General features: G+C 32.4%; 1 protein-coding gene across 1 annotated transcript; it reads left to right on the top strand.

The window, feature by feature from the left end:
• The first annotated feature begins 338 nt into the window (after positions 1 to 338).
• LOC126672449 (uncharacterized) lies at positions 339 to 8,866 on the top strand. Its single transcript, XM_050366398.1, has 8 exons — positions 339 to 657; positions 1,469 to 1,713; positions 1,806 to 1,982; positions 2,352 to 2,441; positions 2,790 to 2,897; positions 2,973 to 3,364; positions 8,323 to 8,350; positions 8,744 to 8,866. Exons 1-8 carry the CDS (start codon positions 339 to 341, stop codon positions 8,864 to 8,866), a joined length of 1,482 nt encoding a protein of 493 aa, XP_050222355.1.
• Positions 8,867 to 19,412: the final 10,546 nt, after the last annotated feature.

The raw sequence follows: 19,412 nt of genomic DNA, 5'->3' as shown, positions 1-19,412 counted from the left end.
CTCAAACTGATTAGATTTGCTAAGATTTTGGCAAATCAAATCAGGAAAAATTGAAAAATGAATTTATTAGGAGGGAAACAATATTAAAATAGGAGGGAAACGGAAAAAAAAGAGGGAAACGAAAATAATTTTGTCCTTATCTAATTTTTTAATTAATGAAAGTTCCCTGTAAAAGAAAACTTCTTTGGCATTAACCATAATTGCAGGAATCACGTTGTTGAATGACAAAATAAAGTGGTTTCTTTTTTCTTATCAAAATATCGATCATAGAAAGAATTACAAACAATTCTCACCATACTTGTTCTTCAATTCAATTTGTTTCAACGATTTTCTAAACAATGTCACCTAGTACTAGAAAAAGAGTTATATCGTTTAACGAATTACAAAAATCAGTTAGACTGAAAGCTCATTTGAGGAAGGTGAATGACAAACCATCGATGAAAAAGATATCACGACAATCTCAGACTACCGAAACTGAGTCAGAACCTATTCCTCCTTTGGTGAATACTACATCTCCGTCTCCTCCAATTCAAAACCCAAATAGTATTGAACATCACAACCACCGTGATGATTCAACTGAAGGACCAGTGGCTGCTGAAGTTAATACGGCTGGTGAAATTGAAACCATGTCCGGTGAACCAACAAACGTCGATGAAGGTTAGGTTGAATTTATTTTGTGTTTCATTTATTTTGCTTAGAGAATTGATATAATTAGCAAATGAAATTGTGTTTCAATGCTTTTTTTGGAATGGAAATATTGTTTTCAAGTTTTTTTTTACCATATATTTTCTGCAATTCGTTTTTTATCTCTATTTTGTGTTTCATAAAGTTGACCTACGGTTGACATAAGATTCATATTAGGTCACAAAAAATTTTAAAAAACTGCATCGAAATAATATTTAAAAATAGTATAAGAATAGTATAAGACATACATATCAATTTGAATAGAGAAGAAAACTAACATGAGTGAAACTGTAGTATTTCTAAGGTCTTCTTCCCAAAAAGAAATCTGTTTTAATGCTTTTTCCGGAATGGAAAGATTGTTTTTCATGTTTTTCTTTACCATATATTTTTTTGCTATTCGTATTTGTTTCTCTATTTTGTGATTATTTTGTGTTTCATGCGGTTGACATAAGATTCATATCTGGGCATAAAAACGTTTTAAAAACTACATTTAAATTTAAAAATAGTATAAGACATACATATGAAATTTTAAAATAGTCTGGGAATGACATATAAAATTTAATAGGGCAGCAAATTAGTATGAGGTAAAGTTTTGTATTTCTTACGTATTTCTCTATTCTGTGTTTGTTTTTTATTTTCGGAGGTTGACATATGGTTGACATGTAGTTTATATTCAGTCACTATAACTTTTAAAAAACTGCACATAAATAATTTTTTAAAAAAGTACATATCAATTTGGAAACAAAAAGCAAACTAGCATGAGGTAAACTGTTGTACTTGTTAGGTCCTCTTCCAAAAAAGAATGGTAGAGGGAAAGCTAGAGGATTGAAGTTAAAAAAAATGACTAAAGATGGTTCAAAAATTGGTGGAATTTTGATTGCAAAAACAAACAGATTACCAATTGGTCCTTCAGAAAAGATATTCAAAATGGAAATTGGTATTGTCACTCGATTAATGGCACCGCTAGGTAAACTTTATTGGTCTCAAATAAGCGCTGAACAAAAGGAAGCTTTACTTACAACTATTCAGGTAAAATTAATAGCTATTTTATAGCATACTTGTTATTTCAATTAATTATATTCTTATAATATGTGACTATTCATATGTTTTTTTATTGATAGGGTGAATTTGAGATTGATTTAAGTGATCCACATGCAAGAGAAGTAGTATATGGAATGATGGCTAGACGATTTAGAAACTTCAAGTATCAGTGTCACTTACACTATAAGATGTTCTCTACTCGTGAGGAAGCCGAAAAACATCCACCCAAGGATGTAAAAATTAACGATTGGAAGAACGTATGTGAATATTTTGATAAACATGCACACTTTAAGGTAATATTTCAATTTTATATACAATTGTCTATTATCGTTTGCTGAAGATGAGTACTTTATTATCTATTTAGTTGCTAGTATGATTCCAATTATATCTAAATTAGCTTCACATATTGTGTTCTGAACGAAAATACGAGGTTTGTTCAAAGGATTTCAATATTAAACGATTTTTAACCTTTTCATGATTTATTTTATCTCTGAAGAAGCTTAAATTCGAGATTAGCCTTGAAACACTTCGAGTTTAAAGCCTTTCCTCGAAAATGAGCTTCTCTAGAAATGAAAAACTCGAGGAATGAATGATCTCGTAGAGTATTTTTTCCTTCCTTGAGTTAGTTCATATCTGAGAAGCTCAAACTCGATGTAAGGCTTGAAACTCTTCGAGTTTTATGCCTTGCCTCGAGTTCAAATGTCTACATAGTTAACGTAACTCGAGGAAATGCTTGAACTTCGCCGAGTATTTGGCAGTTTTTCGAGTTATGCTTCTAAGATACGAATAACTCTACTATTTTGGTTAAAATAGTTTATTTCTAATTATATAAAGCTTTTATTATTGATAGTATGATATGTATCCTTAAAACCTTTATGTGTTGGCGCGAAGCAATTTAAACATTAATAATCGCAAGAAAGTGACCTTTTCTCACATTTCGGGATCAAAGTCTTATTGCCAACGTTTGTATGAAATGGTAAATATGAGTTTATATGTAATCTTTTTTGATTTCGTATTTAAATTCTTTATCCTTTAGTTTTTAATCAATTGTATGAACGTTATAGGAAACATCTGAAGTCATTGATGAAGAGCCACCTGAAATGAGGCTCTACTGTCAAGCACACCATAAAAAAGACGGCTCATGGATTGACCCACAAACTGGAGATAAATACGTAAGTTCTTTTTTTATATATAGTTATCTAAACACAATTTTATAAAGTGTTATTAAAGCATATTTCTATTCTTAGGAACAAATGGAAGCTATTCGCTCAACAGCACTCGAGGAAGGCGTTGCAATTGATGGGATGAAAATTATACAAAAGGTTTTGGATATACCGAAATCTGGTTATGCTCGTGTACTCGGATATGGAGCCAAACGGATAACAGCTAAAGAATCAGAGTTTGAAGCTCGTTTACAAGCTGAGAAGTTTGAGACTGAAAAGCAAGTTAAAGAACTAAATGACCAAATTCAAAATCAACAGGTGAAAATTGACAACATTTCTCAATCATATAGCAAACTCAAGCATCTTGTTCAACAAATGCTGAATGCAAAAGATGATGAGGAAATATATATTGATGGCAACGAAATATGTATTGATGGCTGCGAAAAATTTCTTGATGATGAACCATCTAATGATTGGTATGTGACGGCTTACTTAAATATATTTTTTAATTCGATACAGATTTAATTTTTTTTTAATTTCAAAATTATTCACTTAATTATGTCAGTTTGAAAATAAAAGTGTATATAATAAACGTATTTTTTTTCTTGCAGATGGGAATTGTTGGAATGAAAGAAGATGGACGTCTCCTATATCGAAAGTTAGGTTTAATTTAGTTTCTTTTCTTTATAGCAAATAGTTTACATGTTTGCATACGATCGGTTATTTTAGTATTATTAAAGGCTTATTCATTGATAATTTTATGTAATATTTGAATTGATTTTATTTTTTATTCATTGATTTTAGCAACAAATTACCGTATTCAATTATTTTAGTATCGATAAAAATGGAAATAATAACTTGTTGTGACAAATTAATTTTGTTACAGCTAACTAATAATAATGACAATTAATTTCGTCACGTTATGATAAATTACTTCTTGTGATAAATTAAATTTGTCACCGTTAACAACTTATAATGACAATTAATTTCGTCACGTTATGATATATTACTTGTTGTGATAAATTAAATTTGTCACTGTTGACAAATTATAATGACAATTAATTTCCTCACATTATGATAAATTACTTGTTGTGATAAATTATTTTTGTCACAACTAACTAATTATAATGACAATTAATTTCGTCACGTTATGATAACTTACTTGTTGTGATAAATTAAATTTGTCACCGTTGATAAATTTTAATGACAATTAATTTCGTCACGTTATGATAAATTACATATTTTGATAAATTAAATTTATCACCATTGACAAATTATAATGACAATTAATTTCGTCACATTATCATTAAATTACATGTTGTGATAAATAAATTTATCACAACTAACTAATTATAATGACAATTAATTTCGTCACGTTATGTTAAATTACTTCTTGTGATAAATTAAATTTATCACAACTAACTAATTATAATGACAATTAATCTCGTCACATTATGTTAAATTACTTGTTGTGATAAATTAAATTTATCACAACTAATTAATTATTATGGCAATCAATTTCGTCACTTTATGATTGATTACTTATGATAAATATTTTGTTGTCATTTTACAATCTTTTTGTCACTAATAACTCGGCGTATGCAGTGACAAATGTATATTAATTGTGATAAATATGATTTTGTCACCATATAATCTTTTTGTCACTAATAACTCGGTTTATGTAGTGACAAATTTATATAAATTGTGATAAATATTTTTTTGTCACGTTATTAGCGTTTTGTCACTAGAAGTCGATGTATATTACAACAAATTTTGACAACATTGGATTATTTGTGATATACATTTTCGTCACAATAAATATGAATGTGACAAAACAATTTTATCACAATAGAAAATTTATGGTGACAAACTATAAAATGGACTTATTGTGACTTGTTTGTTGTGACCAACAAAATTTGTCACAAAGTAGTCACAATAACGTTGTTGTGACAAATTTTGGGCATAACGTGATAAATTTTATTCGTTCCAACAAGTCAAATTTTTTGTAGTGTCTAGTGAGTAACTCGGTTGAACTATCTCGGGACTCACACCTTGGGATTAAGCAGTGACATGAGTAACTCGGTTGAACTATCTTGGGACTATGCCACGTGGTAGCGAGTAACTCGGTTGAACTACCTCGGGACCGTACCACTTGGATTAAATTGATTTGATATAATATTGATGGATACAATATGAGTAGGATACGGATAGGAAATAGTATGAGTTTAAGATTAAGGTTCCAATCGGATCTAATACTTGATATATACTATGTTCATAAATATAAGTTTTGTTTTAAATGTGATGTTATTTTACATAACACCATTAGTAAACGTTAACTCACTCAGTATTTCTAAAAATACTTACCCCCTCACAGTGTTTCATTTCAGGGTGATAGTAAAGGATGTGACGAACTTCTATCCTTGTTCCAGAAGTTCGGAGTTTGTACAGAATCTGTAGTGCTGCAGTAGTCGAGTCCTAGTGAGCTTGTAATGGTTTGTCAAACGGTTTTGAATATATAAACTATACTCTGATATGTATGATAAATTTTGGAACTGCGCTTTTAAACTGTTTCTTAAAGGTGGAACGGGCTGTGCTGGATGTGAGACATCGCACTATAAGACCCAGGTTCCTATGTAATGTTTTCAGGTTTTGAGCTAGACGTTTGTATACGTTAAGAATGGAAAGACTTTTATGAAAATTATTTTGTATATGATTATAATTTTTGTTTTATCAATTTATTCGCGAAAAATTTATACTCGTTTTAGGCTTGCTACGGGTTTTGGAAACGAAAATTCCCATTCCCTAGCGCCGGTCGCGGCTTGAGATTTTGGGTCGTGACAAAGGTGGTATCAGAGCAGTTAGTCCAGGATACTACTGCTTTGTGTATGAGTCTACCTAGAAACTACTGCAGCTATAGGATTCGAGTCATGTTATTGATAAGCCTTGTTTGTTTTCAAAACTTCTAACCCTCCTCGATAGGATGCGAGTCCGTATAATCCGATTGTTTCGTGAAACGTTGGTTTCTCTATATGGAATACATGTTTACGATGAGGACACGTGCTTTATTTACGCTAGAGTATGCAATCGCAAAGTGCATACGGAGAAGGACTTGTGAAAAATGGACTCTCACGACGAATTGTTCTTGTTTCACCATGTCTGGGAAAGATGAGGCTCAGTCACACGCTATAGTCAACGAAGAGGATGTACCTCCAGGTTAAATTCATTCGACCATTCTTCTATCGTCGAGGAAGGACACGATCACCCGAATGCCAGTTTGATATTCTTGAACCAAATAGACGGTTCAATCCAATGGCAGTGACTAGAAGTCGTTTGAAACGAATCTAGTCAAGCGCCCCTGTACGATTCGTACGATTAGCGCTATTATATTATGGTTTGGCCAGTAAGGCAAGCAATTATAGTAGAGACGAATAGTATAAGAGATAGATCGTCATCGAATAAGAGGATGCACTAGGAAGATTGCGAACCTAGGTGCATAGCCTAAGATAAGCCTTTAGGAAGGGAACAAAACGTAGAGAACATACATTGAACACACATTGAACATATATTGAAAGAGTTCGACATACTCTACAAAATGTCCAATATGCACGAATAACCTAAGCTATGTTCTGATCATAGCTTGATAAGTAGATAATGAATAGATAGAGAACAAGAAAAGAAAGGACACACCAATAAGATTAATGAAAAGCCATAATAAAGAAAAGCTAAAATGTCACAGAAGTTCCAATTTGAGTTGACTTATGTTGTTTGCACAAGAAATAAAGCTTTCAAATTTCTCTTGAAAGTATAATTGTGCGCAGTCCCAGCATATAGTATGCCATAGGAAGCATAAAAGACATGATTGAAAATATATTGCAGTATCAGCATATATGTATAAATATTTTGATATAAAACCATAATTTTACTCTGCATCATGCATTCGCTGATACGAGCAATTAAAAGAATTTGAAATAGCAACTCTTTTGTGATGAGAGGTGTCATCACTCTGATGCGCAATATACTAAAGGTTTTAAAACGATATGATTGAAATTGTATTTGATTTGAAAAGAGAACGTTTTGAAAGTGACGACGGGCAAAGTCAAAACGATTTGAAAACATAAGAAAACTAAATGGAATTTCTTGTGACACCAATATATAAACTTTAATAAAGAACAATAACAAATATAAAGAATTGTATAGAGATAGTTTGATAGTGAGCATAGCTTAACAACTCATAGGTAGAGCCTATAAAATGAGGATCGTATAAGAAGAGTAAATCACCTCAAGAGTAAGAGGTAAAATGATGATCATTAGATAGCGACATCGAAGTATATAATTGCGGACATCGACACCAAGATTTGTGTGATCGATATAGACAACCATCACGATGATGGGAATTCATGACACGCAAACACATAAACCCTAAGAAGAACATAGTTTTGGATCGATAGCGCTTAGAAGACGCGAAGGAAGTAAACGAGAGATAAGGCTAGTAAAACCCTGATAATTCTGATCAAACCGTTGGATCAGGTTGATTTTGGAATATGATATTCCTAAGACGGTTACCTAGAGACTAACCGTTGTGATTGACGAACGGAGAAGTAGATGAATAGAGGTTACGAAGAGATCAATTAAGATAATCGGTGCTAAAGGGGTTTGTATAACCTGCGTGGATTAAAAGCACTCGATAAAGGTAATCGAGGAAAGGAAGTGAGAACGTTACTTGGAAAGTAACAAGAAGGGAACAAGGAAATTAACCTCTGTACAAAAGAAGTTAAGAGGAATTGAATTGGTCTAGGTATGCGAACAAATTTACTGATAGACGAGATATCAGTAAGAATATGATAGAGGGACTTACACACGATCAAGAGTGCAACCCGTCAACAAATTCAAAAGGGAACAACCCTCGACCCTAAACCAAAGATAAGGTTGGAGATATTGGAATAAGAAGTACAAGGTGATCGAAAGGTAAGTAGGATAAAGGTGAGAACTTCACCGGACATTGGTAGAGGAGTTACCAGTCCTATATTCACTAAGACTAGAGGATCCAAAAGTAACATACGCAATAGAATTGTAGGAATAAAAAGGATCGGAAGGCAACATGTTCATTAAAACAAGAAGTATAAAGTAGTCAAGAAACGTAGTAGAGGAAAGGTAAGGATTTCATTGGACGCTGGTAAAAGATATTACCACTCTGATATAGATAGTTAAAAATAAAAGATCGAGAGCTAAGATATATTATGGATAAGGACTCGATACATATCGAGAAATGCCAGGTATGCATTCCACTTCATGAGATTCATGAAGCTATGAAATGCATGAATAGTGGTGAAGGAAAAGGAATTCCTAAGTAGCATACGACACGACTAAGACTGTTGGACGAAAGACCGTATGAATCTAACTATAAAGATAATAGTTAGTAAATGAATAATTGCAGTGTCGCAGTAAAAGCGAAGGAGGAAAAGGTAAATAAATATATGATGGAATACGAAGGAGGAAGGAAACATTAAGAAAGGTGACGATGAATTTTGATAAGCTCGAAATTTCATGAGAAGTAGAAATGGAATAAAGTTTCTTCAGAGAATAGTGCAACTTAACGAATAAGAGTTAAGAATAAGGTTAAGGTCTCGAGAAACAAGCGAAAAAGAGTCCATGTGACTATTGTGGAATGATAGTTTATGATGAATATTGAAAGAAACAAAGAACTAAATGACATAAGACAGAGAAAGACTCTAATTTAGGGATAAAGGATATGTGTTAAGTAACAATACATCATAAAATAAGCAATCTACGGAAGAGTAGGACTTGAGATAAGGTGACGGATTAAGCCTGTACTCAACAAGAAAATAAAAGTATAGGTGAACATTAAGGAGATTAAGGAAATGTCAAAAGAAGTTCGACTCTTAACGGAAGATTTAGACAGGAGGATGAAGTATAAGAATAACGAAAGTATTTCAAATAAGGATCATTTAGATGCTTAGTTCATAAGCTTAAACAACAGCCTATGCAAGCAATCAACGATAGCCTAGAAGGCGATTTCCGGGCCAATTTTGACACTTTCGAGTATCAATCTCAACCCAGAGTGTAAAGAAAAGTTATGAACGACATTGTTGACTATAAGAATGTCAACTTGTTTTGGTAAACAGACATTTTTTTAAATAAGCAAATTGAATAGCAAAGAGAGTTAGAAAAGAAAATTTTAGAAAAGTTTAGGATAACTTGAAAGATGTAAGTCAAAGTTTGTATTAATAGATGATGGACAAAGAAATTTTTGAAGTTGATATGGGAACGAATCCATATTGATTTGCGACCACAACTTTGGGAAAGTTGGAAGAAACTTAGTATTAAGAGTAGTATGACTTTTACGATATCACAAAGCGGATGATAAATAGAAGTTGAAGAGTGTTAGCACTAAGAAGCGAAAGGATGCGAATCTATTAAGACAAGAGGTTATTGGACGACGGGAGAAGAGCCCAACATGATAACAATTGTTATCCCATCTGCTGTCCTATCGATACGGAAGTCGTATACAAAGTTGCTACGCGTGAACCAAGAAAGTTTCAGAGAGATTGGTCATCTCTTTTACGAAAGGACATTAAGTATAGACGTACAATTGGCTATGATGCAAAGAAACGCAACGACAAGACTAACAATCTTTATAGATGTTTGCAATTCTCGTAAGAAGAATCGAAAACTTGGTAACAAAGACAGTTATTCAAGTTGAAAACGATACAGGAAATAATACCGAGGGAAAAAGTATAGTTCAGGCTGGATAGAATAGAAAGTTATCCCAAAAGGTATGGATAAAGTCGAGGATTAGTATACAGTAAAAGTGGGCAATGATCTATTATAAGAAAAGGAACCAGTATGGATCGTTGTTACGCAAATACGAAACCTGCAAACTAACGATACTCCGGCAATGTAAGTTCTTTGAAAACAATCACTATATTAAAGAGTGTATGTGCAAAATAGGAGCGAGTATGCAAGGAAGCTACTCATATATGTTTATTACGAGTAAGTGGCAAAAGTTTAAATTCGAGGACGAATTTATTATAGGGGGGGGGTGAATGTAATACCCCGTAAACTGTTAAGATACTTTTCAGATACTAGGACATGCCACTTGTCAGAAATTAAGATAGTTAAAATATGAAGGTCGGGAATGATAATCAAAATGACAAATATTGTCGGAATAAGTATATTAATTAGATCGCGGAATAATAATTTTTAAACGAAAATGTATTATTCGGAGTGATTATTAGCGGGACTAAAGGGAAGTCAGAGTAATTAAAATAAAATAAATTATATGTCCCGAGCTAATAATTTTCACGTCAAGGTCCGTGAAATATTTTTAAGAAATTATGGAAGAATTTTCATAATCTTTGGATATCGTTTAGATAAGCACGACGGTTAATTGAGAAGTTGAGTTAATGTGTAAATTAGCCACTTTAAGGACTAAAGTGGACTTTTAACCACAAACTTCTGAAGGAAGTTGTGTTTCAATCTATTTTCTTAAGATAAGAAAAATAATATCGATAAAATGATTATCGATAATCATTAAAATGAAATATTGGATGAAAAAGTGCAAGTTAGCTCAAAATGGAAATTTGAGCGTTTTTGGCTAAAAAATTGCCAAAATAAAATTATTGGAAAATAAAATTATAAGATATGAGATTAATATTATTTATTTGAAAATAAATAATATGGAGTTAGTGGGATCTAAAAGATTTAGTATTCGACGGACTAAATTGGACGAAAAAAAAGTTATGGATTTAAAAGTAAGGAGGTGGCAACTTCAGGGATTAAAATGGACATTAGTCCAAAACTACTAAAGAAGATGTTGACTTGCTGATTTCCCATATCTCATATTCCTTCATTATCCATTATTCATTGAAAGAAAAAGAAAGAAAAAGAAAGGAAAAGATGGAGAAGAGAAGAAGAGATGGGGTTTGGAGTGTTTTTGGCAAAATCGAGCTACAGAGCTCGTTTTTCGACCAAATTGGATGATTTTGGTGGCTATGGATTCAGGACTCAATCCTCTACTCAAGTTAATCATCAATTAAAGTTTTTGTTGGCTGAATCTTGGACGAATTTGATGAGTAAAGGGTTGTTTGTTTCGGCAATTTCATGAATTCATGGTTGAATGTGTGTTTGATGATTCTTGATGTTTAGAAGCTTTGAATTAGGTGTTTTAATGATTGAATGGTGATTAATTAAGGCTGGGATATTATAGAAATGTCATGACCGAAATATATTGAGCTTTTAATGGTTAAAGTTGATGAAATATTGATGAAAAATTATGGTATAAAAGTGTATTGATGTTTGAATGTTTGTTGTATGATGATGAGTTTGGATTGTGAGTTTTATGGAGAAATTGTGGTTGAGTTAAGATTAAGATAAATTGATGAAAATTGGATAGGATTTGGTAATAGGAGTTTTCGAATTGATTGACGAATTGTGACGTGTTTGGAAAATATAAATGGAGAGTCGTAATGATAAAACGTTGTGCGTTTGTTTCCTAGGCTCGGAAAGGATTCCGGACAGCCATTCCCTGCCCCTACTAGGCAAAGGAATGCATAGGAGTGGAATGGGAAGTCCTCACGCGTTGAGAACAGAAGCATTCGTCGTTGGTTAAACTCGACGAGTAACGGGACGAGATAAGAATATAGTTCGACGTTTTCAAAATAAGTATTGACTGAAGTTTGGTATGGTTATTGTTCAAGTCATTTGGCCCTAGGCTAGTACAATGATTTATGAAATAAATGCTAAGGTATTAGGTTCCGATAAGTTATAAGTTACGAGATAAGTTACGCAAACTAGTAGGACGTTTTGCAGAAAACTGTTCTGCAAAACAGCCCTGTTGCGAAGGCCGTATCTCGAGCTACATAACTCCAAATTAAGTTCCGTTTGTTGGTACGGAAACTTAAGGATGTTATCTAAATATGTCTAAGTATAGGTTTCTGCAAAATAAGAACCTAAGATGTTCATTTTTGACTTAACATGTTATTGTGCAGTCTGCCCTGCACTTATAATCAGATTTAAGGAAATGACTTCGGAGCTAATTTCCGACACCTTCGGGTGCTAATCTCAGTCTGAGACCTAAACAAATATTTTAGGAGACATTCTAAACTATAATAATATTAAGTTTGTTTAGAGGTCGGACTGTTTTAAATGAGATATTTCGATAGCCGAAGTTGGCTAGAAATTATGTTTTGGATATTTAGCATATAGTTAGAATGTTAATAATTTAGGTTATTATCGAATTCTTGTAGACTCGCCGAGGCGACTACTAACAGGACACAGAACGTGATGAACGATAATGCGTTGTTTGTTCTAGAAGATTTTGGATAGCAAGTGGTGAGTTTACAGTCTACTTTTGCGTGTTAATTAAAGCTATTTATTTTGTTTATTATTATAAATGCATCGCATAAAGTAGTATTATTTATAATGATTATTATTTTTTATTAAATGTTTAATCTTTATGAAATAAAACTAGTATTGTGATCCGAGGAAACGAGCTACCTATTGGGCGTCAATAGGCTGTGTGATCACCAGTGTCCGGGTCAGTCATAGAATTAGTATCGATAGATGTTTGAATTTAAAAATGTTTGATATGATCTCGTTACATGATGAATATGTTTGGGAATCGAAAGGGGGATTATGATTTCGGTAGATACGAGGTTAACTCGATTGAACTATCTCGGGACCCGTATCTAGTGAGTAACTCGGTTGAACTATCTCGGGACTCACACCTTGAAATTAAGCAGTGGCATGAGTAACTCGGTTGAACTATCTCGGGACTATGCCACGTGGTAGCGAGTAACTCAGTTGAACTATTTTGAGAGCGTACCACTTGGATTAAATTGATTTGATATAATATTGATGGATACAATATGAGTAGGATACGGATAGAAAATAGTACGAGTTTAAGATTAAGGTTTCAATCGGATCTAATACTTGATATATACTACGTTCATAAATATATGTTTTGTTTTAAATGCGATGTTATTTTACATAACACCATTAGTAAACGTAAACTCACTCAGTATTTCTAAAAATACTTACCCCCTCACAGTGTTTCATTTCAGGGTGATAGTAAAGGATGTGACGAACTTCTATCCTTGTTCCAGAAGTTCGGAGTTTGTACAGAATCAGTAGTGCTGCAGTAGTCGAGTCCTAGTGAGCTTGTAATGGTTTGTCAAACGGTTTTGAATATATAAACTATACTCTGATATGTATGATAAATTTTGAAACTGCATTTTTAAACTGTTTGTTAAAGGTGGAACGGGCTGTGCTGGATGTGAGACATCGCACTATAAGACCCAGGTTCCTATGTAATGTTTTCAGGTTTTGAGCTAGACGTTTGTATACGTCAAGAATGGAAAGACTTTTATGAAAATGACTTTGTATATGATTATGATTTTTGTTTTATCAATTTATTCGCGAAAAATTTATACTCGTTTTATGCTTGCTACGGGTTTTGGAAGCAAAAATTCTCATTTCCTAGCGCCGGTCGCGGCTCGAGATTTTGGGCCGTGACAAATTGAAGTTGCCACCTCCTTAACCTTCACTTTCTAACTTTCCTTTCGTCCGATTTAGTCCATTAATCGTTTAATCATTCAATTCTCGATAAATTCCGTATTATTTATTTCTCAAATAAATAACATTAGTCTCATATCTTATAATATCACTTTCCAATAATTTATTTTGGCAATTTTGGCCAAAAACGCTCAAATTTTCATTTTGAGCTAACTTGCACTTTTTCTTACTTTTTCGTCCAATTTTCATTTTAATCACTATCGATAACATGGAGAAGCGCATAAGCATGTTAGCTGTTGACGTTAAATTATTATTGACGTTATAATATAAGGTTCAGGCGTCCGCATAATGGATGCAAACACTAAACAAAGTGATTTTGACGGATTATTTAATGGCAATGTGAGGTCAAGGCGAACTTAACTACGAACATTTCTTATGGACTTTGTTTATATATCAAGTGGGATAATCCAAAACTTTTCACTACATTTGGACTAGTAGTTAATTTCGGATAAATTCAAAGAATTCAACTAAAGAAACTACATGTCAAATTAAGAAAAGTTTAGATGCCCGGGGTAGGTAGTTTTGACAAACTTTCCGACCCCTTACGCTTGTCAAAGTCGCTTCAAAATTGTAGCGAGAGTTGCAGGGATTGCATTTAAAGAAATTTTTAAACAATTGGACGATTTTAAGTTATTCATTTAATGGTTTAAAGTTACCATTAAATCATTAACATTTTGGAATACATTGATTTTGATAGAAGGTATAATATCACAATTTCAACAATTAGAGTACCACAAATTCATTTGTGGTTGAAGAGTTAGTTCGTTCATGTTTGGAACACAATTTTATATTGAAATTGGTTAAGGTTAAGAGAGTTTATTGGACTTAGGATGTGAAGGAAAAAATCAAAATAAGTGATTAAGATAGCTATTTTGGAGGTAATTTTGGACGTGTTCGCGAAAACTTTTTGCAATTATTCTTAGTGACATGTGGAAAGAGTATGTCAGAAAGGATAACGACAAGCCCGAATCAATCCCGTAAAGCAAGACCTGCCTTAGGCAAGCAGGTAAACATACACACTTAAGTAAGCCTATAAATTAAAGGTTAAGTATATTTTAAAGCGAATCTAAGAAGGCTACTTTTGGATCAATTTCTGATCCCAAGAAATGTTACTTTGGACCTAGGACCAAAATGAAAGTTGTAGGCGATGTAGCATAAGACATGTTTCAAGTGATAAACTAAAATTTGGACAGATTTTGGACGTTGGTTTTATGGCCTGAAGTGGGCTAAAAACCTAAATTTACAAAATTGAGAAAAATCAATTTTTAGTTAGTTTGGGAAACTAATTATGTGATACTTGGATAACACAAAATGAAAATGAGTACATGTTTCAAAGAATTATAGAATAAAGTATTTTATGAGATTATGCCTTTAAGGAGTAGCGAAAGTAATTAGCACTAGCAAAGAAAAAGGTGATATTGAATAATTGGAGAATAAATATAATAAGAAAATTCGAGGATGAAATTTTTTTAAGCGGGGAAGAATGTAATACCCCGTATTTTTGGTAAAAGTATTTATTGGATTAATTATATTATTTTAGCCAATTAAAGCTAAAAATAAGGAAATTTCCGTAAATGAGACGGAAAATAGAATTTTGACGAGGAATGAATTTTAGTAAAGTTGGATTATGTTATTTGATTAAATTAATCGGAATTAAAATTTATCTCGCATTTGGATATCGAGATAAACATGTCGGAATTTAATGGAAAAATTGGAGAAATTTCCATTTAATAAAATAAATGATTTTATAATGGACAATTAAATAATATCCGCGAGTTTTGGTTGATTGGGATTTATTTTAAGAAAATCTAAAAATAATTAGAGTATTAGATTTTAATACGTGTTTAAGTGCGATAGATAAATTATACGAATAAATAATAAATTTTAAGGATAATGCAACAATTAATACTTTGGAATAAGAAAAGTAGTCCGTATAATTTATAATCGATTAAAGTTTAGATTTAGCCCGAGATATTTATCGACGTGCTTAATTAATAAATTAATGAATAAATAAATTAATAGGAATTCTAAATAGCCAAAATAAATTGTGTACAGCCAAATTATAATGGGCCTAATTAACACTACAATCTACAAGCCCAAATAAGAAGGATGGCTAAATTATTAAGAAAAAGGGAAGGATTAAGTTGTATATTAAATCATGATAAGAAGACAAAATTAAAAGGAATGAAAAGGGTGAATGGTTTAAACAAGGGACCAATGAAGCAATTTGTCCAAATGCTATACAACATTTGATAGCAAAATTAATAAGCAGAAGCAAAAGAACATTTTCAACTTATTGGCAATTTGGAGTTTGCTCATCTTATACTCATTTTTATGATTCTTTCACCAATTTTTTTAAGAATTCGATCCTCTATCATCCTAAGACTTCAATTTAAGGTTAGTAATTCAATTTATGGCTGATTTTAGAAGTTTAATTGTTAGAGTTTTTGGTATGAATTCTAAAATTCATTTAATTAAAGGTCCATTCTTAATCTCTAGGTGTTTGTATGAGGTTTAGATTGTTTGTTCATGGATTATTTAGTATGCTTGATGATTGATGTGTTTTCAAATCAATTTCTCAACAAAAAGGATTATGAATAAAGCTGGAAATTTTGGAGTTAAAGTGTTTTGAGTTGAGAGAGAATGAAGTTTGGGGATTAACGGAGCACGGCGGACGGGGGAGGACCGATCAGGCCCGAAGGCCTGATCAGTCTGCTCAGTTTGAGCAGACGGTCTGCTCAAACAGAGCAGACCTGCTGGTCTGCTTTGACGGGACGACCAGCCGGTCACCCCGAGTCCCCGCGGCCGATACGCTTTGATGTTGGAATTATTTTTGGAAGTTTAAATAAATTAAATAAAATGCAAAATTAAAGCTAAAAATGGGTTTAGAAAGTTTAACAAATAGATTTTTTAGATAGAAGTTAAAATAGATTAAGGCATGATTAAATTCAAGCTTAAGTTGCTTGAACATAAACTTTAAAGTGTGTTTGAGTTGGATTAAAATTGTTTATGGGTTGAACGAATGGTTTGAAAATGATATAGATTATTTGAAGTATAATTTAAAGTTAAGTTTGAAATTTAGTTTAAGTGTTGAAATTTCGGAGTTAAAATAGTTGGTTTAAGGGATTTGTTAAATGGAAAGTCGAATTGGTTAAATAAGTTGTTAAGAAAGCAAAAGTAAAAGAAATGGACTTAGAACTATTCAAGCTTGAACGTTTGAATTTAAATGCGAAATTTTAAAAGTAAAGTAGTTTATAAATTTTGATGTTAATTTAGTATTTGTTTATATTATAGATCTTACATGCTATTGGAATGGAGAAGTGGAGGATTTGGAGGGTTAAGCAACCTGATATTTTATATTTGCTTTTAAAAATTTGATTAAGCGATCGAGGTGAGTTCGCGGTTTACTTTCGTGTATTATTATTTTATATATAAAAATAAATATATGTATTTGATAGGATATTTCAATTTAAGCTAATATATTTATGTGTAGAACAATTAATAGTGTTGGAGCTTTATTAAAAATATTTTAAATAGCAAACTTATGTTTTCTATTAATAAGTTATTTTTACGATTTAAGTAATATTTTATGGAAGGTCGCATATAATGAATTTGAGATATATTGAAAATGTTTAACATTATAATTTGCATTTATTAAGAGTAATGTAATTTAGCGTTGACTATGGTTAGATCGCGAGATCTCCATTAAAATATTGTTGAATATTGTAGAGAATATATAATAGTTAGTTTGATGCTTTTTATATTTTTATGCCTTAAAGCATGTATGTTGGCATAGATAATTTGAGATGTTAATTAAAGTAGTTGTTATTTTATTAGCTTCGCTATGCATACGTCTAATATACGAATTTATATTCGTTTGTCTAGGCGTCTATGGTCAATGATTTGAAATGATAAATTATGATTATCGATCGATTAATGGAATAAGGAGGATAAAAAGAAATGTGATAGACACAAGGTAACTCGGTTGAACTATCTCGGGATCTGTGTCTAGTGGGTAACTCGGTAAAACTATCTCGGTACCCACAACTTGGGATTAAGTAGTGGCATGATGTAACTCGGTTGAACTATCTCGGGATTATGCCACGTGGTAGCGTGTAACTCGGTCGAACTATCTCGGGACCCGGCCACTCGGACGATATGATTCGAAAAACAGTTATCGTCGATTATATCTAATAAGTCCGTAGCACTTGGGTTTAGGGTTTCGAACGGATCCGATATTGGAAACTATTATATTACATTTTATTTTTATTTTTATTTAATAATCATTTATTATCGAAGTATGTTTAACTTATCATTTACTATTGAAGTATGTGTAATTTATCGTTTATTATCAAATTATGTTTAATTATAAGTTATTGATTGATCGTAAAGCAAAGTATATTTGATCGTTAATGCGACCTTATTTTAATTATAATACCGTTAGTAAATTGTGAACTCACTCAGTGTTGTCTGACCTCCTAACAGTGTTTTCTTTCAGGATTAACATAAGACGAGGTGGTCGAGCTTCTATTCATTGTTCCGGAAGTCTCATTCATGGAAAGTTCTATCCTTTTTAAAGCTGCAGTAGTCAAGATAGTAGAGTTAGCTAGTAGCAAACAATTTATGTTTATTTTATGCCATGACATAATGATGTATTTTGGGAAAATTGAATTATCCAGGAATTTAATATATGGTTAATTGGTATTTTATACAGAGTGATTTGTGTGTTTTCACAGGTGTGTTTTATTAAGTTTTCAGGCATTATATTGCCGATTTTTCGAAAATGATTTTACTAAGTATTATAACGATTTTCAGACGCGAAAAAGTTTTAGGTAAATTTAGGCTTGCTACGGGTTTCGGAACCAAAATTCCCATTCTCTAGCGCCGGTCGCGGCCCTCGATTTTGGGTCGTGACAAATGTGCTCACGTAGCAAGCCTAAAACGAGTATAAATTTTTCGCGAATAAATTGATAAAACAAAAATCATAATCATATACAAAATCATTTTCATAAAAGTCTTTCCATTCTTGACGTATACAAACGTCTACCTCAAAACCTGAAAACATTACATAAGAACCTGAGTCTTATAGTGCGATGTCTCACATCCAGCACAGCCCGTTCCACCTTTAACAAACAGTTTAAAAGCGCAGTTTCAAAATTTATCATACATATCAGAGTATAGTTTATAAATTCAAAACTGTTTGACAAACCATTACAAGCTCACTAGGACTCGACTACTGCAGCACTACTGATTCTGTACAAACTCCGAACTTCTGGAACAAGGATAGAAGTTCGTCACATCCTTTGCTATCACCCTGAAATGAAACACTGTGAGGGGGTCAGTATTTTTCGAAATACCGAGTGAGTTTACGTTTACTAATGGTGTTATGTAAAATAACATCGCATTTAAAACAAAACATATACATATATGAACATAGTACATATCAAGTATTAGATCTGATTGAAACCTTAATCTTAAAGTCATACTATTTCCTATCCGTATCCTACTCATATTGTATCCATCAATATTATATCAAATCAATTTAATCCAAGTGGTACGGTCCCGAGATAGTTCAACCGAGTTACTCGCTACCACGTGGCATAGTCCCGAGATAGTTCAACCGATTTACTCACTAGATACAGGTCCCGAGATAGTTCAACCGAGTTAATCTCGTATCTACCGAAATCATAATCCTCCTTTCGATTCCCAAACATATTCATCATGTAACGAGATCATATCAAACATTTTTAAATTCAAACATCTATCGATACTAATTCTATGACTGACCCGGACACTGGTGATCACACAGCCTATTGACGCCCAATAGGTAGCTCGTTTCCTCGGATCACTATACTTGTTTTATTTCATAAAGATTAAACATTTAATAAAAAATAATAATCATTATAAATAATAGTACTTTATGCGATGAAT

Source organism: Mercurialis annua, linkage group LG3 (genome assembly GCF_937616625.2).
Source record: "Mercurialis annua linkage group LG3, ddMerAnnu1.2, whole genome shotgun sequence".
NCBI lineage: Eukaryota > Viridiplantae > Streptophyta > Magnoliopsida > Malpighiales > Euphorbiaceae > Mercurialis > Mercurialis annua.
This window is presented reverse-complemented; position numbering and strand designations above follow the sequence as displayed.